The sequence below is a fragment of the Rhinatrema bivittatum genome, chromosome 4 (assembly GCF_901001135.1).
Source record: "Rhinatrema bivittatum chromosome 4, aRhiBiv1.1, whole genome shotgun sequence".
In the NCBI taxonomy this organism is placed as follows: domain Eukaryota; kingdom Metazoa; phylum Chordata; class Amphibia; order Gymnophiona; family Rhinatrematidae; genus Rhinatrema; species Rhinatrema bivittatum.
The window spans coordinates 70,936,924-70,960,908 of NC_042618.1; the positions used below are offsets into that span (position 1 = coordinate 70,936,924).

Consider the following 23,985-nt stretch of genomic DNA (forward strand, 5'->3'; position numbering starts at 1 on the left):
TGTAGCTTGCTGGGCAGACTGGATGGGCCGTTTGGTCTTCTGCCGTCATTTCTATGTTTCTATGATTCATCCTACTATCTCTGAAAAACAGTTTATGGTAAACAAACTTGCTGACTCTTTTTACAGAATAACAGTTTTAGTGAGGTCTGGTGCTAAGCATAAGAAAACTAAGCAGTTGCTTAGGGCCCGGAGTAGCTCAAAGGAGGTCCCCGGGCTCGCACTGCTTCCTAAGGCCCCCATTGGGCCAGCACCTCTTCTGATTTCAATGTAATTTAATATGAGGTTTATATAGCATTATGTTCATAGCCTTAACTTGCTTCAAGGGTTGTAATACATTTGTCTGTCTGAGACTGAGAATCTTGTTTCAGAATGGTTGTTAAAGCATTACATTTTAGTGAATTTAATGGAGTTTCCTTAAGAGTTTCTCTGGCATAAATAGATGCTGCTGTTCACGTACTACCATACCCACTACTTATTGGAGAAGATAACATTTTGATCTTGCTGTGTTTTTTGAGATGGCAAAAAATGCCAGACTGTAGAACCCCCCCAAGTAATTTCTGCATACTGAAACTATCCTTTCTATGGAAAGCATTGTCAGCATACCTGCTATTTTAACTCCTTTTGTTTTGTGATGTTCATGTAAACTAATGAATACTTAGTGCTTATAGTCTTACAGAGATCTCCTTTGAATGCTGATATCCCCACAAACACTAGTAATCACCTCATGTGTTCTTGGATTAGTCGCTATCTTGAGAGGTAATACTAGTCCTGGTTGTTGTGGTAAAATCTGATCATTTAAACTGTTTATGGTCAAGGCCGTACCTGTTCCTCAAAAGCTCATTGTGGAAGATTCTAGAAATACCTTATAAAGCTGCCATTAATAATGGCTGACTCTCTTCAGCTAATATGGCTGGCTGGTTTTTTTTTTTTAAGTACAATTTTATGTGTGCTTTAAATAAAGCTCCATCTGTGCCAACAGTACACACCCAAAACAATGACTTTTGAAATTCATTTTCTGTGTATAGCATAGTTGCACTATCACTTGAAATCTATCAAGAAATGTTGTAAATGTTTACCTACTTATCACTAAATCTGTGTATGCTTTTCTTTCCTTTATATAACCGATCTATGATTACTTTTATGCACTTAGTTTTTTATGGAAAAAAACCATCCCAGTTGAGGTAGACTGACTGAATTTCTTGAATAGAAATAAAGGTTAAAAAAAGTACCTTTTTATTGGAATAAAATACATTTGACTATTTTCTAGAGCTATTACTCCCTCTTCACACCTGATGTCAAAAAAATATATTATACTAGTCCAATAAAAAGATATTGCCTTAATTTTTGTTTAACCTTTCTTATCAAGCATTTAAGTGGACTAAAAACGGCAGCCACACTACTCCTTATATTGCCTGTACCATTCTAGGTGAATGTTTATTTAATATTGAAAAAAGGCATGAAGATGTTTGAGTGCTCAAAATACATGATGATTTTCCAGCATCCATCTTATTACAATTGGAATTGAATTTTAGATTGAATTATTCATCTTTCCAAATATATACTCAAAGCAGATTACAAATTCAGCTACAGTTGGTAAGGTCCTGCCCCAGAGGGCTTATATTAAGTCTGACCGTCTGTCTACCTGAGGCATTGGAGGGTGATGTGACTTTCCCAAGGTCACAAGAAGCATCAATGGGAGTAGTAAGATTTGAACTCTGACTTCCCTGGTTCTCAGCCCACTCTTCTAACCACTAGGCGGTTATCCCCTTAACAGACAGGCAGGTTTAAATAGTGTTGAACAGTCATGTGCTGGGATCTTTTTCTGAGCTTTAATAATTAATGCCTCGTTTGAAGCTCTGATTATCTAGTGTCTCTGCATGCATTGCTTTTGTTGCAGAGTATTGATGTACGTTTTTGTTTTTTTCTACCAGGCCTAAGAAGTTAACGCTTAAAAGTCATAAGCAGTATTGGTGCACCTTCAAAGATACATCGATCTCCTGCTATAAAAGCAAGGAGGAAGCTAGTGGGACTCCCACTCACCAAATGAATTTGAGAGGTAAGGTAGGAACCGTATATAACAGAGGTCTGAATAATTGCAGCTCTGATATGGCTTTTGTTCTTCAGCTTAATTATTAATTTGTACCATAAGCTTGTTCTAGTATTAAAATATCACACTACTGCATATAAACTCATGGAGGACCATAAAAGTGGAGCTTAGATATTTTTTATTTTTTTTTTTGGGGGGGGGTGGCAGGTTGATTCATTCCTGGCTTTACCCCATTGCATGCTGGGACTTACTCTGATTTCCCTATTGCATTCCCTGAGAAAAGTCAGACTATAAGTACTTGCATGCAAGGGAATAAAACCAGGACTGGATCAACCTGTCCTAATAATCTGGAGCCATTTGGCAACCCAGGTGTGGGGACAGAAGAGTTTCTTCTGTTTCCTTGTCATGCTGGACAACACAGTTGCAGTAGAGAGACCATAACTGAAATCTCTTAATCTGTTGAAGAATTGAACCCTTTCTAGAAAGATTGTGAGGCAGGAACAGTCAAGTTCATAGATCACAGAATTCGTTATCATATTAGATCTTGTCAGGAGAGATCAGAATGAAAAGGATGTGACTTGCAGGTGGGGGTGGGAGAGAGTGTAATTTAACACAACGTGCTTCCAACTACTGCAGTAATTTTGGTGAATTTAATGATTTCTCCTGCTTTTTCCTAACATGCTTTCCAATTTTATATTGAAGAAATACTTATGCAGCCACTACTTTGTAAGCCTGTGAAGGTATGGAGGAAAAATTGGGAAATGTTATCTTACCCAGTTGCCCTTGTTGGTGTCAGCTGAGATGCAGGGGGGAAATTTAAGTAACTCCACCCTCCCTGCCAAAATCATGTATAATGTGGAGGAGATTTTCATTTTCGTGACCCAAGAATTGTTTTGCATCACAGTTCAGTGCCTTAACCTTCATTTATAAAAGGTCATTAGTGCAGGTAACACAACTCTTGCATATTCGGCCAAGAAAAAGTATCCTGCTTTGATAAGAGCTGAGCTTTGTCAGCTAAGGTACAACTGACAACTCACGACACTGATGGGCAAATCTTGAGTGGGTCTCTTCAATGTGGAGAAAAATATGACGTTAATAAAGGGTCAGTTTGATAGGGTTTATCTACCTGTAGAAAGCTTGTCTTGTCACTGGTATAAAGAGCAGTTCGTGAGAGCATAGTAATGCAGTACATGATGGCAGATTATAAAACAAGAAAGCCCATCCAGTCTGCTGAGTAACCTCACTTTGGAGCAGAATCTTACTGGAAAAAGTCTGTGCGTTTCCATTTGGAAAGTAAAAAGTTCAAACTCTTAATTTGATGTTTTTAGCCTTCTTTACAAAGAGAAGGCGCCCTTTGAGATCACCATGTCTGCATGTGTGTCCGAGTTCCCTCTAACTTTTGTTTCGTATCTTATCCACACCAAATGGGGTCCAAGGGAATCTAGAAATTTTTAATTTTTTTTTTTTTTTTATAATCCGCTTTTCGGCACTTCAAAGTGTACATCCTCACAGGGCTGTAGGGAGGTTTTTTTTGTCAGTGTGTGAGCACATACTGGAAAGTAGGTTCTAGTAGTTTTGCATGGAACTTGTTTAAACTGAAGAACATTAAGAAATACATATCTTTTTATTTTTGGCTATGTGCATGATTTGGAACAATCTGCTCCCCGATAGCTTTCTTTGAGCAGTGCAGTGAGCATTGGTGGGAAATTTTAAATCTATTGTAGCATTTTTGTCTTCCTGCAGCAAATGTTCATACGTGTGTGTACAGTGCTGTGTTTATCTGGTATGTGCTACACAAATCTTGATAAATAGCTTCAAAAGCTGAAGATTGCCAGTTGTGCTTGTATCGAAGCTAGAAAAGGGCCATGGAATGGCAGGCGAGCTTAACAGTTTAAAACTTTTTACTGAGAAGTAAACAGGACTCGGGCTGCCAAGCGCGCTCAGTCTCTCTCATTACGGTGATATGCGCTCTGGGACACTCCAGCAATAGTCTCCTCCAATACCTTTTTGGGAACTTTGTCTTAGCCACTTCTGACTGTGCCTTAAAGAATGTTAAATGCTCGGGCTTGGGTAAATTGGAGTCTAAGTTCAGTCTGATTGTTTTTGTAAATAAATTATCAAGGCTGGCAGGCATGTACTGTGAAGGCATATTTTGCATACAGTCAAAAACACTGAAAGGTTTTAGGTATCTTTTTGGGAATAATTTTGGTTTGTGGCCCTGCCCACTATTTAGGGAGGGTGGGGGAAAAGCAGCTCCAGGGCTTAACTTCTGCTGGAATGCTCCGGAAGGACATTGCAGTTCCCGTTTAGCCTTCTTGCCTTGCATCGCCATGGATTTTCCGTTTTTCACCGTACCAGCTCTGGAAGCAGTACTATGTAAAAGTGAGCCACATGAGTGCCTGTGGCCTCAAGTCTCATAAGATTGGTGCAAGAGGTAGAGGCACCAGCAGCAGCTGTGCAGAGAGTCCTCATGGAGTGGCAGCGCAGTGATAGGTGGACTGGCTGGGATAGAATGGCTGATTGGCTGCCTTGCAGGCTAGAAAAGGAGCTGCATTGGGGGGGATTAGTTTGCAGGTTGTGGTGGGCTCCCCCCCTGGGAGATTCTTGAGCGAGAGATTGATAGGGACATCTCTCTTCCTTCCATAGCCCATCATAATTTTGTATTCTGCAATTTCACTTCCTCTCTATCTTCAAATTAAGCCCTGAACATCTCTAATATGTTTTGACAGAGCAGGCATTCAGTCGCCACTCCTTTCTATTTTAAGGAGTGTCAGTTTCTGATTAATGTTTTTGGAGCAGACACCTGTTTTCACTATTCCAAGAGGATTAGTAAATGGAGGAGCTCCAGTCATAGCTTTGGACCGAAGGGATGAGATGGAGGGTCACGTTCATTCTTTGAGCTTCCATATTTAAAAGAACACTGTACTCTTTGTGTCTTGTGTAGATTTTCAGATATGCACATGACTAGTAGTAACTATCAGTAAAGCAAATTGAAAACACTGATAATCAATGGTTGCACAATTCATTGTAATTTCTCTTAACTCGTTACCTCGCTCACCAGATCCGATTGGTCTGTATTGGCTGTGATGTCACACAAATCCCATTCCATTCCACTTGTAGTATTTTGTGGCATTCATCTGAACTTGGTTGCAGGAGGCAGAGCAGGGGAATTGCAGGAGGAGCTATTCAAACATTTACTCTCCAAACGGCTTGAGAGCAAAAGCTTTTATAATTTTTACATGAGTATTTCCTTTTGTATGTACTCAAGAAAATTCAGCATTCCTGCCGCCTCCTTCAATGTTGCATAGTAGATGATGGCAGAAAAAGACCAGTCTGCCTTGTTACTCCTGTCTGCACCACTATGATATGTGCTGGCTGTAGAGGATGATCGTCCACAGAATATCAAACCTCATCCAAGATGGTGTTTACCTTTCTCAGTTGCACTTCTGGGTAGCTAAGCATAGAAGATTCAGTTTTTAGTTTATTGGTTCTTATCTTCCAAGCAATTCCTGGGATGGGATCTAAATTCCTAAGCCTACTTAATTCAAGTTTATATCCCTGCAAGATGGTTGAGATCTGAAGGTGTAAAATGTTAGTAGTTCTCACTGAATGCCAGATTCAGGTGCGAGATATTAAGTGTGAATTTTTGTCTTCCAGACAAATGTTATGGGATTTATTACCTTTTAGATGTATGACTTAAAACTATACCTAGACTTTAGGGAAAAGAGAGAGCTGTTTCTTCAACAAAGTTCCAGTAGCTGTATAGTACATTGATCTATTTGAACTATGCTGGATTGCACTCTTACGCTGTGGTTATTTTATGTGTGTATTTAATGTTGATTTACCATGTGTTTCTTTGTTACCTGCTATGATCAAAACTGGAATCAGCAGGATGTAAATGTTTAAGTAAAATACCCAGCACGCCTCTCCTTCCCTCCCGGTTCTGGCTGCAGGGTCCCACAATAATCCAGTCTCGTTAAAAGGAAGCGGTGCGTGCATGTGCTGTACAATATTTCAAATACGTATGAACTTGATTTGAATGTTTTAGAATCTTTTTTTTTTTTCTTTTTTTTTTTGCACCTTTAAGCAAAAATAGCACATCAGTCACGGTAGCATTTAAAGGCGTGGAAGGGAAGGGCATTTCAGAAAATTGTTCTACCACTAGGTGTCCCTATTTTATTTCAGGCTGTGAAGTTACTCCTGATGTTAACATCTCAGGTCAGAAATTCAGTATCAGACTTCTTATACCAGTTGCAGAGGGTATGAATGAAATCTCGCTTCGCTGTGACAATGTAAGTTTGTTGCTATTATTGGCATGTGTTTATGTTCTCTTTAGCTCCTGCTAGCTGAAACTTTTTTTCTGAAGCCCGTTGACTCGTTTTCTTCCTCCTCTCCCCCCCCCCCCCCCCCTTCTGCTGTAACAGGAAAAGCAGTATGCACACTGGATGGCAGCCTGTAGGCTAGCTTCGAAGGGCAAGACCATGGCAGATAGCTCTTATAACCTAGAAGTTCAGAACATTCTGTCATTCCTGAAAATGCAGCATTTAAATCCAGATCCCCAGTTCATTCCAGACGAAATTACAACGGATGTGAATCCTGAGTGTTTGGTGTCTCCTCGCTACCTGAAAAAGTACAAGAACAAGCAGGTATTCTTGTATCTGTTAATCTGCTGCTTTACAAGTGTTTAAATGTTCACTGTAAATGAGTGTCTGTCATGTAAATTCTATAACAGCAAATCTTCAAGTAAAATAAAGTAATACCAAAGGAAAGAAAATTTCACTCAGTGCTGCACATAAGAATAAACTTCTGAATATCAGTGACCGTCATAACCGCACTGATGGACTGCATTAACCAGCTAAATGGCTGATGTCTCAAATAGCATGTGGGTTATAATCATAGGTCATGTGCAGATATTTTTTTTAAACTTTTTTTTATAAATTCTCTAAACATAAATACTTGAGGCACTTATCTGAAACAGTGCTTGTGGATGATTCTTGAAATTCTGATGGATCTGAAATAGGAGTTGTACAATGGGAACTATCTGATTGTATTGTGTTCCTCCAAGGAATCTACTTTTTCTGGTATCCTCCAGAAGCAGCAAAGAATCCAATGTCATCAGGAAATGGCAAAAAAGTCCGTCGCGACATTTCAAGGAATCTCTCTCTCTCTCTCTCACCCTGTCATTCAGGGATTAAAAACATGTCCAAGTTGTGACCATCCTCATGTATTGTCCATTAATGGTCTAGTGATCTGTAGAGCATGTAGAGGAACATTTACACATGGCATGTTCTTACAAAATCTCCTTTTGGTGTACCCATCTACTTGTACAGTGTTTTATGTTCTGCATGTGGCGGTGGTCTGATCTGGATCATCACAACAGCACCTTCCATTCTTTCCTTTCATGATCAGATGTTAATCATGAAAGGAAACCAAATCTGAATGTAAAATGAGACACTTAATTTTTAACTACTAACTAAATTTTGTGCTACTAAGTACATTTTGTACAAGATTTACTTGTACTGCTCCTTCAAAAGTTATGTTTAGTGTAAAGCAGATTGGAAATGGTATCTTCCTTTCTTCAAAACAAATTGTAATGGCGTTGCGCTGATGGGTCACACAATTGTGTGTTGGGTGGGGTGAGCGTGGGTGCGTGCAATTTAACCAAGAGAGTGAAGTATGCGCCTGGTTATCCAGAGGACTATCGTTGCAATATTGGGACCTCAGAATTCTCTTTTGTGCATGAGGTTGTGGTGGGGAAGGTAGGTCTCAACGCTGCTGCCGAAGGTGTTCTGGACATAGCAACAAACAGTGAGGGTGGGAATTGAATCAGCAGGCAGTTTACAGGTCCTGTCTCCCACATGGAAGATTGGAGGGGGCAGGGCCTCGGGAGGGTCTGTTGAGTGTTCACTAGCTCGCTCTGTACCCTCTCCTGCTGCTATTGCGGTCAGGTCCACAGGAAGGAGGAGCCATTTAGGTTGGTTGATCATACTATGTGTTGACTTTTTTTTTTTTTTTTTTTTTTTTTTTTTTTTTTTTACAATGGGAGGGCTGGCTGCAGGAAGGTTTAAGGCTAATTTTAGGGTGGCTATAATGTCTGCAAGTTTCCTTCCCCTCCCCTTTAGCAGCACCCCTGCCCTTGATCTAGATGGCAGATGGGCAAAAAGACATGGGTAACTGCAAGTAGAGGCTTCTGGCACCATAGCACCAGTGGGGACCAGTTCAGTTTGAGCTGGAAGTCGAGGAGCAGGTGAAAGCCAAGAAAATCTACAGGCGTCCTCCCCAAAACTCATTCCGCAGTCTCTGAAACGTAACACTTTCTAAATATTTTCACCTGTATTGAATGGATACAAAAGCTCAGGAAGAAATTCTGATGTAAACTATGAAGGTAAGGCTTAGCAGTCAAGAGTTGCAAAATCAGCTCTAAAGAATGTAGTGGACGTACCTTTTCTTGGTGATGTAAAACTGCATGGAGGGTAGATTTTGTCCCAGCAGAATCGTGTGTTGTGGGAGTAGCGTGGAATGGAGGAAATGCAGCCCTAGGGGAATTCATGGAATGCAGTCTGCAAGTTTAAGAAGACATCAGGATTTATTTAGATTTCAGTGTAACTCAGTAATTTCATACAGATTTAGTCCAGCAAAGTATAAAGTTTGTAATGTACACTTAAAGCATTGGACAGTACTATTATCTTCATATGGCTAAATAAATTATCAATGCACTCCAACTTAAAAGAAAAAAAAAAAAGAAATAGCAACACAAATTTTTGGATTCTCTGCAGATTGACATCTTTCCTTTAATAAACCCAAGAACTGGCTGAAGATTGTACATACGTTTTTGATAATTTGAACAGATTTTCAGGCAGAGCCAGTAATTTTTGAGGTTCTGAAGTTGAATTTGCTACAGAGACTCTTTAACAATGATGACAAAACCACAATTTTACCTTACTAGCAAAGAAAAGAGCATGACAGAAAATCATTCTGTATGAAAATGGGTACTCTGCAGAAGTCCATTCAGCATTTTTTGGAGCCTGCCCAAAGTAGTTTTCCACATAAACAGGCAGATTGGTCATAATCTGAGATGCAAAAACTCCGGTCTTCTATGAAACAGAGTACACAGATAAATACATCTAAAAATCTCATGATGATGATGAAGGGAAAACAAGATTACAAATTAAGCATAGCTTAGTGTCTGTGTGTGTTTACAAAAAAAACCCCAAACACTGTACCTGTAACTTTGGACAAGTAGTGGCGGCGTAGTCTAATTGAAGATTTGCAGTTAATTAGTGCAAGGGTGGCCAGCTTCAATCCTCAAGACCCAAACAGGCCTGGTTTTCAGGATATCTACAATGAAGATGCATGACGACACGAGACAGGTGGCACCTTATAGACTAACCAATTTATTGAGGCGTGAGCTTTCGTGGGCAAAGTCCACTTTGGCAGAGGCGCCACGTCTATTGTATGCAAATCTCTCATGCATACTCATTATTATGGATATCCTGAAAACCAGTTGACCATCCCCTGAATAAGTACCGTATTTGCCATGTTATAAGATGCCGCCCCCCCCCCCCCTTTTTATACACATTTTTAAGGAAACAAAAAATAATTTTCTATATTTTTGGATGAATTTCATATGTCCATATGCTCTGTGTATCTTCTCCCTTTAAAAAGGGCTTTCCTGTGTTCTATTTGTTTCTGTGTACATTTGAAATTCATACTAACTGCCAGGGTACTTATCAACGTATTTGTATTCTGGAACATCTTGCTGTGACAAGGAGACGGGAAATCATGCCAGGAACAGAGAGGGGTAAGCAAGCCAAAGAGAGCGGAGCCCCAGAGCCACCACATTCTGGTGTGAATCGTGGCTCAGTGGACATGTTGTTGTATCCATACTTTTACCCCAACCTACTTTGGCTCCTGGCAGTCTGGTCATCTTCCAGTCCTGCCAAGTGTCCTGCATTGGGCAGGAGACTCCCACTTTCCTGGCTGTTGGCTCCCACCGGCAGACGAGAAACTTCGGCCGAAGCTGGGAGGAGGCCTGGGAGCTGAGAAGCTCCTTCCTGCAGGGGCATGGGGGGAAGTGCAAGCGGGGAATGCTTGGGCCTTCTCTGCTGCTGCTGCTAATACTACCGGTTATCATTCTTAAAGTGCTGCTGGATGTATGCAGCCCCTTCCTCTGCAGCCTGCTCCTGACAGAGGGTTGCAGAGGGAAGAAAGACCAGTAGCAGTGTAGCAGAGAGAGCCCTTACTGCCTTTGGTCTGCCCTGCAGTGCACACTCTAATCCTAGATTTGTGAAGGCCAGATCCTCGGCCTGGTACTTGTAGGATTTCGGAGAGGAAAAGGGGAGAGTGGAGACGCATCAAGGTTGCTTTTGAAGAGATTTTCTGCAAGGCTCTGCAGTAGATGTGGTCATGGGGCAGAGAAACTCTCCCTCTTTTGCCAGTTGCTTCCCTTTGGCACCTCTGAAGCTGGTGAGAGAGTGGTGCTGCTTACAGATGCCCATTCTCACTGCTGTGAGGTGCAGACTGGTCTGAAGAAAAGGATGTGACCTACCAATACCACGAGGATAAAAACGGAATCTGTGTGAGACATGGGATGCCGGAGAGGAGGGGGAGAGGATCCTACTTACTGTGTGTAATGTCCTGAATGCTCTAACATTCCACGCACTCTCGCTCCCCGACCCCACCCCGGACGCTGTTAATTTTGATTACCGGTGCATAGGACACACTCCTTATTTTTCCCCTATTTTCAGGGGGAAAAAAGTGCATCCTATACGCCGGCAAATACGGTACTTGACACAAACCCAAATCGGTGTTAAAAGAAAATCCAGTGAATTACCCATAAATAGTTCAGTGACCAAGTGGTTTTTAATATCTAACTTGTATGCAAAATAAAACTTTCCTTCCTTGTGCAACTGAAACTTTTTTTTTTTATTTTGCAGGCATTCTGCAAATATTAAACCTTATAGTCGTGTTTTGTGCCTCCTGTAGAACCTACTCTCTAGCTGACATAGAAAATCAGGATTGTGGCTATGGGCAACCTTTTGTATATAAATTTACTGCTTAAAATGAATTCTAAGGCATGACTGGCAGATGTGTAAAACCCAGGTAGTATACAGCTTAGTTTTCAAAGTCTGCTGTGCTGTGTGTAAGCGCTGAAACCGGTCTTATGCTTTTGCTCTGTTCGGAGATGTGAATGTACCTTTTTAGCTGCAATTCTTCAGTGCTCGAGGTTCCATTCCACCAAACAGATGCAAGTGCATTTATGACACTGACCCCTAGGGCCATGTTTTCAGGAACAAAGAATGCAAAACACAGGTGGCTGTTTAACATTCAGACTCTGGAAAGGTGAACAAGTCAGCGTGCCCCAGTAGTGTTTACTAGCAGGCCGATACAGTAAGGCGCACTCAGCCGAGCGCACTGTTTAACCTGCAATTGGCTGCATGTTTTTGATGCGCGTCTATTACCCCTTGTACAGTAAGGGGTTTAGCGCATCGAAAAGGCACGGCCAACCCCCCCCTCCCCGAAAACTAATAGTGCTCATCACATGCAGATGCATGTTAGTCCCCTGGATACTGAAAGTAAAATGTGTGGCTAAGCTGCAGAGTTTACGCTTAGAAATTAATGCCTACCCAAGGGCAAGCGTTATTTTCTGAGGAACCCGGTAAAGTGTACAGAAAAGCAGAAAATAATTTTCTGTATACTCTGACTTAATATCCAGTAATATTGTCAGGGGAACCAAAACTTAAAAAAAAAAAAAAAAATATCTGCCCAGCAGTTAGCAAAATGGATGCTCAATTTTATCTGCGTCCGTTTTCCTAACCTGTGTCTGTCAGCGGGTTCAAAAACAGACACCGGTAAAATAGAGCGTCGGTCGTCAAACCTGCTGACAGCCACCTCTACCGCTAATGAGGCGCTTGGGATGCGCTATTGTCCCTAGTGCCTCCTTATTAGCGCACCACCTCATTTAAATACAGAATCACGCGACCAGTAGAGTTGCCTTTGCGCACGTCGGTAGAGTGGATGCTCAACACAGAGCACCCACTCTCCCACTTTTTTTTTTTTTTTTTTTTACGGTTATCTGCCTGAAAGTAGGATAAGAAAATATACATGTGCAGGTCTTCTGTTAGTCTAGGATCATGAGAAAAGTAAACACTTCCTTGCAGCAAGGATATTTATCTGGACCAATTAAAATTAACCAGCATCAAACCTATACCGGGGAAAAAAACCACACTGGATGCCTCAATGTATTTTTCTATTTATATTTTATGATCTCTTTAGTCTGTGTTGGGTGAGGGATTGTCTGAGTTCTGCATGTGTGACTAAGTCGACGTGTTCTGCTAGCATCTAATTTCTGTGTAGCGATCTATAGCAGCTTGGCGTGTTTTATTTTCCTGGTAGGTGTACTAGTGTGTAATGTAATATTTGAAGTTTTGCCTTCTCATAGGTAAGGTTCTGTTTGAATGCTGGCAGTTAGTGCTGTTTCCCCCTTTTTTCAGAGGATTCAATGCCAATTTGTTTTCAGTATCAAATTAAAAACACAATTTTTAAATCTTTACAGTGCTGTAACTGAAAGGCTGTGTTGTGCTGTGCTATTTGGGTCTCTCAGCCAGCTGAGTGCACCCTAAGAAGAGATGAGTGAAAGGTGTGGATGATTGATGTACTCATATCTCTGTAACACTGGGGAAAATGAGCAATGCATCCGTCGTACATGTGCATACACCATTAATGGAACACGCACATCTATGCAGATTATGCTCCATCATTCTTACGGTGTTTCAAATAGATTTTATGAGTGCATCACTTGTCATTGATAGCCCTGTTGGTTCTGTTGATCCATTGGTAGACTGCTTCTTGTCCCTCTGTTGCTTCTATTCTAGCATCCACTAGATAGTGAAGGTCAGTAGGGCATGGTGGAGCTCATTCGATCACAGCCTAATGACAACAGGCAGCCGTGTGTGTGTCTGTGAAGCCTGTATGTGTGTGTGTGCCTGTGAGAGCCCATGTGTGTGTCACACACAGGCTCGCACACACACAATGTGTCTGTGAGGAAAATCAGAAGATCCCAGGTATGGAGAGCAGATTTTTTAAATCCTTAGTCTTAATTATTGGGTGTAATTTGCTGATTCTGCTCATTTGAAATATTTAATTGGAGGGGAATAAAACATTTAATTGGATTTTTTATTCAGCAGATGTTCTGAAGTATTTCATTGGTGTTTGGGAAATTTTAGATATTCTATTCATTAACTGGTTTGAAATTTATTTTTATTACTATTATGATTTTATATTTTTTGATTTTAAGGTTTTATGAAGAATGGTAATGTTTGTTTTTCCATTGTTGCTCTGCATATAGAGAGACTGGCTTGTGGGTTCCAGTTCAATTCTCCTCAGCACATTTCTGCTTATACTTTCTAATCTCTTTATTCTGTATTTGGTCAAGGTCCCTCTCTGAGTTCTGTATATGTGACCTAGGTGAGGTATTTTGCTGGCATGTAACTTCTGTGTAGGGATCTATAGCAGCCTGGTTTCCTAATAAGAGCTTTTATTGGTATTCCTGTGCAGTGTTGCCTTTTCATAGATAAGGTTGTTAGTGCTGTTTTGGTATGGGAGGTTTACTGTATTGTAATGGTAATTCTGTTTGTTCATGGCTTTCTGAGGGCCAAGATCACATCCAGCACGCATTACAAAAGTCTAATTCCATAGGAGTTCCAAGTGTCTTTTTTGCAGAGTTTTCTGGTTGGCACCACAGGAGTGCATGTAAATATAATTTGCATGTTGTGTTATGCCTCACTGTACTTTTGAATGTTTTTTCATGTAAAATTTTTTATAAATGCATAATTGTGTGTGTGTTGAGGGGGAAGAGGGTGGCGTGAGTGCATGACTGTAAGGTTTGCCTAAGGTACCTAATACTATTCCCTATCCATGGGTTCTTTTGGGGGGGGGGGGGTATCAGCTTTTAAAAATATAGCTTGCAGGAGGGAGCTGGGCTTTATTTCATAGGCCTGGGACAGACACAGGAGAGTAGTTTTTCGCACAGGGCAGCAAAAAAGCTAGCACCGGCCCTGGGTTTGGGTCCTGTGTACCTCTCTGCAGGCCCAGCTGGATCTGAGGATACCGCAGAGACAGTATTCACAGCCCCTGGAGGGGGAGAGAGTAGCAATCATTATGCAACGGTGACAACTGGTGCTTGGATTTAGTGCTCCTGATTGCAAGGTTTTGGAAGGAGTCTTGCTGAATGGCCTCTGGCTGAGGTCTAGGCTTTTTGCTGCAATGACTGGACTAAATTAAGTTGGGAGAGGCAGCCCAAAGGATAATGATGATAAAAAAAAAAATCTGGTACCCATCCCCCACCCACTCCAATAATAAAAAAAAAAAAGTAAAAGTGTCATTTCTTGATTTCTAGGGCTAAGACACGGTCTTAAGGTTTGGATTCCAGCCTTAACATTTTCCTTATTTTTGATTTTGAGTCTCGCTTTCCTTTTTTTCCGTGCTGCTATTCATATGCCGTCTCACTCAGATTCCTGGGGGTAGTTTGCTTAGGTCACTGCTTTGAGAGCTGCTTTCATCATGTTGCCGTCTGTTTTCCGTAGCTTCCCCTTTGGTGCTTTCAGATTTCCATTGTCTGTTTGGTATCTGTCAGATGATATTTTGGATTGCTTAAACACGCCTTGTGAAAGAGCAAAGGCAAACTAGCAAAGGATCTTGATTAGGCTGATTAACTATTAAAAAAAAAAAAATTACAGGGGGCTGAGCTCCTGTCATTATGCATCTTTGGGTCACCGTCAGTTACTGCTTTTGCTGCACAGTCTCTGCTTTGTTCATTAATTTTTCAAGGTTTATTTTGGTAGAGCAAGAAAGCCAGTACTGTTTTCAGAATACCACTTCTCCATGCCTGCTCGCTCTTGGATGTATTTGTGCGTGTTCGTGTTTTGCTTGCTGGTATTTGTTGGGTATTGTGGGGATCAAAAAGGGCTGTCTTGCGATGCACTTAAAAAAAAAATAAAATATATATATATATTGTAGGGGGATAAAGTAGTCTTTGAGATCTGCATAAAACAGTTCACTTTGATTGTAGCATAGTTCAGACACACGTAGCCACATAAGTGTGTTAAGTGTTAGGGATGTGAATCGTGTGATCGATCGTCTTAACAATCGATTTTGGCTGGGGGGGAGGGAAATCTGATCGTCATGGTTTTTTTTGTTAAAAAATCATAAATCGGGGGAGGGCGGGAAAACCGACACACCAAAACAACCCTAAAACCCACCCCGACCCTTTAAAACAAATCCCCCACCCTCCCGAACCCCCCCAAAATGTTTTAAATTACCTGGGGTCCAGTGGGGGGGTCCCGGCGCGATCTCCCGCTCTCGGGCCACGGCTGCGTTAATAGAAATGGCGCCGGTGGCCCTTTGCCCTTACCATATGACAGGGCAAAGGTAGCGCCGGCGCCATTTTGAATATCGGCAATACGGCCCGCGTGCAGGTCGCTCCCGGACCCCCGCTGGACCCCCAGGGACTTTTGGCCAGCTTGGGGGGGCCTCCTGACCCCCACAAGACTTGCCAAAAGTCCAGCGGGGGTCCGGGAGCGACCTGCACGCGGGCCGTATTGCCGATATTCAAAATGGCGCCGGCGCTACTTTTGCCCTCACTATGTCATATGGGTCATATGACATAGTGAGGGCAAAGGTCGTATGATAGACAGGGCAAAGGTAGCGCCGGCGCCATTTTGAATATTGGCAATACGGCCCGAGTGCAGGAGATCACTCCCGGACCCCCAGGGACTTTTGGCCAGCTTGGGGGGGGCCTCCTGACCCCCACAAGACTTGCCAAAAGTCCAGCGGGGGTCCGGGAGCAACCTCCTGCATGCGGGCCGTATTGCCAATATTCAAAATGGCGCCGGCGCTACCTTTGCCCTCACTATGTCATATGACCCGTATGACATAGTGAGGGCAAAAGTGGCGCCGGCGCTACCTTTGCCCTCACTATGTCATATGACCCGTATGACATAGTGAGGGCAAAAGTAGCGCCGGCGCCATTTTGAATATTGGCAATACGGCCCAAGTACAGGAGGTCGCCCCCGGACCCCCGCTGGACTTTTGGCAAGTCTTGTGGGGGTCAGGAGGCCCCCCCAAGCTGGCCAAAAGTCCCTGGGGGTCCAGCGGGAGTCTGGGAGGCGATCTCCTGCACTCGTGACGTTGGGTGACAGGAACCAAAATGGCACCGGCGCTACCTTTGCCCTGTCATATGGTAAGGGCAAAGGGCCACCCTAAAACCCACCCTGACCCTTTAAAACAAATCCCCCCACCCTCCCGAACCCCCCCAAAATGTTTTAAATTACCTGGAGTCCAGTGGGGGGGTCCCGGCGTGATCTCCCGCTCTCGGGCCACGGATGCGTTAATAGAAATGGCGCCGGTGGCCCTTTGCCCTTACCATATGACAGGGCAAAGGTAGCGCCGGTGCCATTTTGGTTCCTGTCACCCGATGTCACGAGTGCAGGAGATCGCTCCCGGACCCCTGCTGGACTTTTGGCAAGTCTTGTGGGGGTCAGGAGGCCCCCCCAAGCTGGCCAAAAGTCCCTGGGGGTCCAGCGGGAGTCTGGGAGGCGATCTCCTGCACTCGTGACGTTGGGTGACAGGAACCAAAATGGCACCGGCGCTACCTTTGCCCTGTCATATGGTAAGGGCAAAGGGCCACCCTAAAACCCACCCTGACCCTTTAAAACAAATCCCCCCACCCTCCCAAACCCCCCCAAAATGTTTTAAATTACCTGGGGTCCAGTGGGGGGGTCCCGGCGTGATCTCCCGCTCTCGGGCCACGGATGCGTTAATAGAAATGGCGCCGGTGGCCCTTTGCCCTTACCATATGACAGGGCAAAGGTAGCGCTGGCGCCATTTTGGTTCCTGTCACCCGACATCACGAGTGCAGGAGATCGCTCCCGGACCCCTGCTGGACTTTTGGCAAGTCTTGTGGGGGTCAGGAGGCCCCCCCAAGCTGGCCAAAAGTCCGCGGGGGGTCCGGGAGCGATCTCCTGCACTCGTGACATCGGGTGACAGGAACCAAAATGGCACCGGCGCTACCTTTGCCCTGTCATATGGTAAGGGCAAAGGGCCACCGGCGCCATTTCTATTAACGCATCCGTGGCCCGAGAGCGGGAGATCGCGCCGGGACCCCCCCACTGGACCCCAGGTAATTTAAAACATTTTGGGGGGGTTCGGGAGGGTGGGGGACTTGTTTTAAAGGGTCAGGGTGGGTTTTAGGGTTGTTTTGGTGTGCCGGTTTTCCCGCCCTCCCCCGATTTACGATTTTTTGACGATAATTCGGGGGGAATTGCTATTGTATCGCGGCTCTAACGATTTTTGACGATTTAAAATATATCTGACGATTGTTTTAAATCGTCAAAAAACGATTCACATCCCTATTCAGTGTAAGGGGGTTTTCCCACTGCCTCTGGAGAGGGAAGGCAGGAAGGAAACCATGGGCTTGTTCTGTGCGCTGGGAGCAGAGTGAAATATTACTTTAGAATTGTAAATGTATGAAATACAAAATGTTGTCAAACCTGCATTCTGTTTTACTCTTTGCTTTTTTTTTTTTTTTTTGTCTGCAGAAGGTAGTATGCTACCGCTTATCTCTTGCCTGGTTCAGTATTTGAATTAAATTTATGCATTTGGAAAGGGAATGCAAACCATTCCTGCTCTCGACACTGATATAGTATGAATAAGAACTTAAGTCTCCTGTTCAAGTGAAATTTAGGATTCAACAGCTGTGTGGGGGAGGGAAGAATTGCATTTTTGGTGGTGGCCCCTCATTTTTATTTTATTTTTTCATTCCAAAACGCTTTGAAAACAGAGTAACTGTCTAAGTTGTCTCCCCTTTGAAAGGGCGTGGAGGTGAATGGGGGAGAGAGGGGGAGGGGTGCCATCTAGTGGCCGGAAGTAGAACTGCCACCACCTTCCACTCCCTCATTTGCCTTTTCTTGGGGAATTGTGAACTAAGCCCTTGATCTGAACAGTAGCTATTTGTGATCTAGATTGTTTTAATAACTGTAGAAAATGTATTGAACTGTATTTGCTGGTTTTCATTTTCATGGCTGTATTCACTTTGCATCTTTTCTTCCTAAGGAAATTTGCATGACTTTTGGCTGGACTTCTAGCTGAAAATCGCAGCTTTATTTTTCCCTTTGCTTTGATGCCATATTTCTCACTGCTTGTTTTTCTTTTTCCTTCCCTATGCTTTTTCCTTCCTTTCCCCCGCATTGTCATCTGCAGCCAGGCTATATAAGAGATTTGGTAAGTTGACAGTGAAAGCATGTAAGATTCATAAGTTTGCTTGCGAAAAACACACACAGACCATTGGCATGGGAATAAAATGTGAAGAGAAATTAAATGCATGATTTACACACGTTTTTATCAGGAAGCATCTGCATATGTAATGAGCTTTAGACTCCCCGGGAAGACATTTTGTCACTGCTAAGACTGTTGTAATACACTTGTTCCACCAGTGCTTGACGTTGGACATTTAAATGCAGACAGTTCAGCAGACTGGTCAGTTACAAAATGCACTTAGGATTCAAAAGGAATAAGAATTTGTATGTGGGGGACTAGGAAAGTGTGGGGGGGGGAGGGGGTGTTTGTATTTTTTTTGTTTGTTTTTTTAAATAAACACAAGGTCATTAATGGTTTCATATCCCCAGTTGGCATAGCATTAGCACCTCACCTCCGCCCCATTGTACAGGTTCCCGATCATACCCCTAAGGGAGTTCCGTACAGCTGCTTAATGCCGACTTTAATGCAGACATTCGTACTTAATCGTGCAGAATTTGGTAGAGGGCGGAGGAGGCAGCAGTTGAAACATCCACCCGAAAGAGGCGGGAAGTGACTGCATCGGCTGCAAGATGAAAGAGAAAAAAAGGGGTCTTATTCAGCTTGGGGTGTCTCTTAACTCTGACCTGCCCCATCAAGAAGCAGTGGCAGCTGACAAAGTGCCCCTTCCCCTGTTCTCCAGCAGCAAGCAGCTGAGTAGGCTCATAGCTTCCAGTGCTGCTCTGAAATCTGTGTAAGCTGCTGGCTGATCCCTGCACCCACGATAGTCAGGAGGCTGGCCTGCTTGGGGGGGGGTCCTAACCTGGAGTCCAGGGGTTGGAAGAGGAAGGGTTGAATCTGGGAGGGTGAAACCAGTGGGGGTGGGGGGAGAGCTGGGGTTTGAGGGGTTTGGCCCAGGGCGAGGGAGGGAGAGAGAGAGAGCTGGGGTAGGGGCTGGATCTTATGTTCGTTTATGCCTGGAGGAATTCTGCTTAAAATTTAAAAATTCTGTATCAAAAGTAATACCCTTTTCAGAATTGCATTTTAAAAGTATTACGCAGGCAGTGATGATACTGTTTCCGCGCGTCTGTAGAAAGCTGCAGAACTGAGTTTTTGTGCACAGAATTCCTCCAGGAGTGCTATCTGTTAAAAGGCCAAGAAGTTATGACTCATACCTTGTATTTCATTTTCACCAAAAAGAGACCAAGACTTGATTATTTGGCAGAAGAAAGGGTTCTTCTTTTTTTTTTTTAGGAGGTTTTAAGTTCTGTATTTACTTTAAAATAGGAACTTAGTAAAGTGTCAGTGAGAAGATACAATTGCCAGTATCCTATTTGTCTTGGGCAAGAAGGTGCCAAAACCCATCATTAATTTTTTGACACAGATGTCTTTGCCTAGTCTTGCTCCCTTGCATTCTTTACACCAGTGCATTCTGGTCTTATCTTGAAACTGAATGTAGTATCTTATTTAACTGCTTGTTTTCTTTTAATAATAAAAATTATTGTACCCTATACCTCAAGTTTTGTCTCTAAAATCCATCAAGGTCTTCAGCCTGTTTTTTTTTTTGTTTGTTTTTTTATCTTGACAGCTTGGCTTCATGTTACCTTAGCTCTCTATCCATTATCCAAAATGGCCAATATCTGGAGCAAGCCTGATCCCAGCTGTTGCAGATAAGTCGCTTGCTATCCATGTGCCATGCTGGCCCTGAAAGAGCAGTAGCCATTCGTTTCAGGTGCTCTGATATGGGTAGCAAGGCTTTAATCCAGCAACTGCAAAACATGTTGGCCTGTGAAATCTGTTAGTTAGAAATCAGGAACATTTTCTGTTATTTTACCCTGTTGGTATGAACCCAGACCAGACAGATTTTTTTTTTGTTTGTTAGGTTTGTATAGGCCACAGTTTGGACTTTGTTGCCTTAAAGCTGTTTGTGTCTAATTACATTCAGATCACGGCCCGAATCTTGGAAGCCCATCAGAATGTTGCTCAGATGAGTCTGATTGAAGCCAAGATGAGATTCATTCAGGCTTGGCAGTCACTGCCAGAATTTGGCATCACACATTTCATTGCAAGGTGAGTGCTGTTACTTGAGTGGTCAGGAGAAACTGAATGCCCAGACTTAATGAAGGGGGAGGAGTGGAATGGCATGGCAGCAGTTGATGTAATTATCTGACAGACAACTAAGTGGCTTTGCAGTAAATGGAAGCATGTTTAGTGGTATTTATGACAAACATAAGGGAAGCTTAATGTAAATATTTTTCCTTTTGTAGAATAATCTGTTTTCTTCATGATGTGGGGCAGTTTTGCCAAGTTCATGAGAACTGCTAGATCATGGCAGAGAAGTCTTGTTTTGAATGCAACACAGTATTGATGTCTCTTCTATAGGTGGGGATATCTGTTGTCCTTAAAAGGCAATAGACCCAAAGGATTTTAATGTGCTGTCGTATATTTAATTTTTTAAAATCTTAATATTTTATTTCAGCATGCAGTATGTTCCCTTTAAGATGAACAGCTTTGCTTTTCAGTGGCAGGAGTTAGTTGGGGTACTTATCCTGTGGTATTTTTTGGGAGGCGGAGCTCTGTTTTAGAAATGCTGTAGAGAGTTGTCCCATAATATAGCAGTGCCAATTCTACTTCCTGCTTTCCTGCCAGCAGGGAGATCTAAACTGCAGCACGGATTACAATAAATGTTAGAAAACCAAAAATGGGGTCCCATGAAGACATTAGTGCCTTCTTTTGGGTAGGTAGGAGGGCCGCAGGAGGGGAGAGACAGGTGTATCAGGGAACAATGATATCACATTAATTTGTTTATAACTGTGGTTCAAATGTCATTGGTGAATGAGAATGGCTGTCTGTTCTTTTAAACTGGAGCTGGCATAACCTTAATACAGTAGGAAATCTGTGATCACATGGGGCGGGAGAGAGGCTGTTTTGCTTTAAGTTTGACAAGGATTGCATATAAATTCTAATTCGCTAGATTCCAAGGTGGCAAGAAAGAAGAGTTGATTGGTATTGCCTACAACAGACTGATACGAATGGATGCAAGTACCGGGGATGCGATCAAAACCTGGCGATTCAGCAACATGAAGCAGTGGAATGTAAACTGGGAAATCAAAATGGTGAGGAAGACCATGCTTGGGATTCTCCTACATGCCAGCATTTCTCACGCAAAATGGCAAAAGTTCTATACGTCTTTATAGCTAATTAACCGTATATTACTAATTTTCACAGTCAAATATTCTGCCTGTTTGCTGCTTGCTTTTTTTTTTAATCTGATTAGGGGAAATGTGTGCTTTACAAATATTGGGAATAAATAGCTATGGGAGGCAGTGTGTTCACAGTGAAAGTTCTCTATTTCAGAAGAGACTCTTTGGTTAAAGTCAGAGTCGCTGCTGCCCAGATAAGGCTTGGGAGCGTGAGCACATGAGGCCAAAACCCTTCCCGCTTCCTTACCTGATTGAAATCACTTTTTTTTTTCCAGGGTGCTATTTGCATAGACTTTTTTCGTCCGTTGTATATAAAACACAAACTAGTTCCAAGTGTCAAAATCAGTCCCACTAGAATCAATATCTGTGGCAGCAACTCCAGCCCAGACCTGCAACAGCCTGAGTCTGAGGGCTCCTGGAGGTGAATAAGGTCAGTCCGGTGGCTCACTTGCTGAGTTCCTGCCATGTGGAGGGACCTGGGTTTGATTTTCTGGGCCAGGTCATCTGCTTCCTGGTGCAGCCAGGGCCCCCTGGAGAGGGAAGGAGTTGGTCGTCACATAATGGCGAGATGATCTTGCAGGGTTTGGCAAGGAGCCCCTGGGTCCGTCGGCCCAAGGCCATCGCCGCAGTGACTAGGCTGAGTGAATTTGGGGAGAATCCCAGGGTAGTGTCAAATGTGAAGGCTCATGAATCCCAGCCCCATTTCTGATTGAACTGGAAATCTAAAGGCGAAGGAAGAAACTGCCACGCCCACCCCCTCCCAAAAAAAAAAGTATATATTGGGGTGACTGGCTGAGTGTTTGTGATGGCTGCTTTTCTATGGGCTGTTTAAACAAAAATAAAATAAAAAATCATTTGTTTAGAACATGTTTTTAAATACCAGTAACAATGTGGGAGGTTTCCACAAAAGAATGAAAAATGTAGGTTGAAACAACTTAATATCTGAGATAATGACACAGCGATAGTGACGCAGACCAAGACCAAAATGGCCCATCTGGCCTGACCCAGCAGGGTATTTAAGGTTGTAATTGCTGCTACGTGCAGGCTGCCCCAGGATACCTCCATGCTTCATTTCCATCCTTTGACTTTATCTTCTCCCACCCCACCCCCCACCTCCTCCAAAAGGACGCTCCAGACATCTCCCACACCTTCATATTCCTAGTCTTTCTCCAGATGTGACTCATGTGCAAGTGTTTAACTCCTCCATTAGTTTTATTTAGATTTCTTTCTTGCCGGCTCCCATTCTAAGGCTGTGACAAAACTCAAGTGGTGCAAATTCTTACATTTTTTTTTAGCAGAAGCTTGCTTTCTTGCAGGCTGTTCAGTGTTGGATAATTATGGTGGCCTTCTCCAAGCTATTTCTGGCTTTGTTGTACAGAAAGGGTACACTGAGACAACTGAAGATGATATTTTTGATAATAGATCTTCTCTGTGTTGAGTTGGGCATCTTTCAACTTGCTGCTGTTCTAGCATGTTGCAGCTTATTTCTGCAATCTGACCTTCAGATTCAAACCTGCAAACTTCTAACTCTGAAACCCGAGACTCGACCAGAGAGCTGAAGGAGCATCCTGGCTATATTACCTTAGGCACTTTTTTCCTCCCTTTACTTTCCACTGGCCCAGATGTGCTTGGTGCTGGCCATTTGTACCCTTCAGATTACAAGATGAAGTAAAACAATCAGCCTGAAGAGTAGGAGCATGAGACACTGTGTGTATGCAAAGACGCAGATGTGAGAAGCACTTATTAACCAATAAAGTAAGACAGGAGGGTTGAAAATGGTTTAAACATACATGGACCTAATGTTCCTCACAAAAGTAACAATCCTTAGGAGAATTTGGGTCAAAAAGATATGAATCCGGGCCTGACTGATGAGAAGTATTTTGGTGTTGTAAAGGAAAACTTTAATGCATGTGACAGGCAGGGTGCGCTTTCATTTTCCCCCATGTAGAGCAAAAGAAAACTCATGGATTTAACCTTTCGTTGAAGTCCTTTGGGGAGAGCAGGTTTCCAATGCTTCTAGCCGTGTTCAGACTGATTAATGCAGCTAGAACCTATGCCCTGCCCCCCCCCCCCCCCCCAGGGAGGGCAAACGTGTGCCCTGTTTCACAGCCTGGTGGAAATGGGCAGGATTAGAGCAGGAAAGCTTTTGCACACTAAAGCAGATACAAGGGCTGTGGGTACTTCTCTACCTGCAGTCCTCACTGGCCCCCGCGTGTTCAGAGGGAAAGTCAGGCCTGCAGTCTCCCCAGCCTCTCTCAAAATTTAATTTTAAATAGCTCCATAACTTAAAATGTAATTACAGTAGTAAAATATTGATTCCTCTCTTGATGCCCTCCCCCCTCAAGGCAGAAATACTGCAGGTCCAGAGATCCTTAAATTCAGATACAAGAAACTTAAGCAGCTCTGTATTGTTTTTATCCTTTAATCTTTTGCTTGTTCCCGTAT

At 43.1% G+C, this 23,985-nt stretch overlaps 1 protein-coding gene across 8 annotated transcripts in view; it reads left to right on the forward strand.

Moving 5' to 3' along the window:
- Positions 1–23,985, forward strand: part of FERMT2 (fermitin family member 2) — a 242,672-nt gene that overhangs the window by 217,110 nt on the left and 1,577 nt on the right. For 5 of the 8 annotated variants that reach the window (XM_029598302.1, XM_029598305.1, XM_029598306.1 and 2 more), the window contains 6 exons: positions 1,932–2,056; positions 6,233–6,339; positions 6,472–6,693; positions 18,305–18,325; positions 20,283–20,407; positions 21,312–21,453. In XM_029598302.1, the coding sequence (XP_029454162.1) occupies positions 1,932–2,056; positions 6,233–6,339; positions 6,472–6,693; positions 18,305–18,325; positions 20,283–20,407; positions 21,312–21,453 (742 nt within the window). Of the gene's footprint in view, positions 1–1,931; positions 2,057–6,232; positions 6,340–6,471; positions 6,694–18,304; positions 18,326–19,925; positions 20,260–20,282; positions 20,408–21,311; positions 21,454–23,985 lie in introns of those variants that run through there. The other 3 variants (XM_029598304.1, XM_029598308.1, XM_029598311.1) reach the window with 2 other exon arrangements.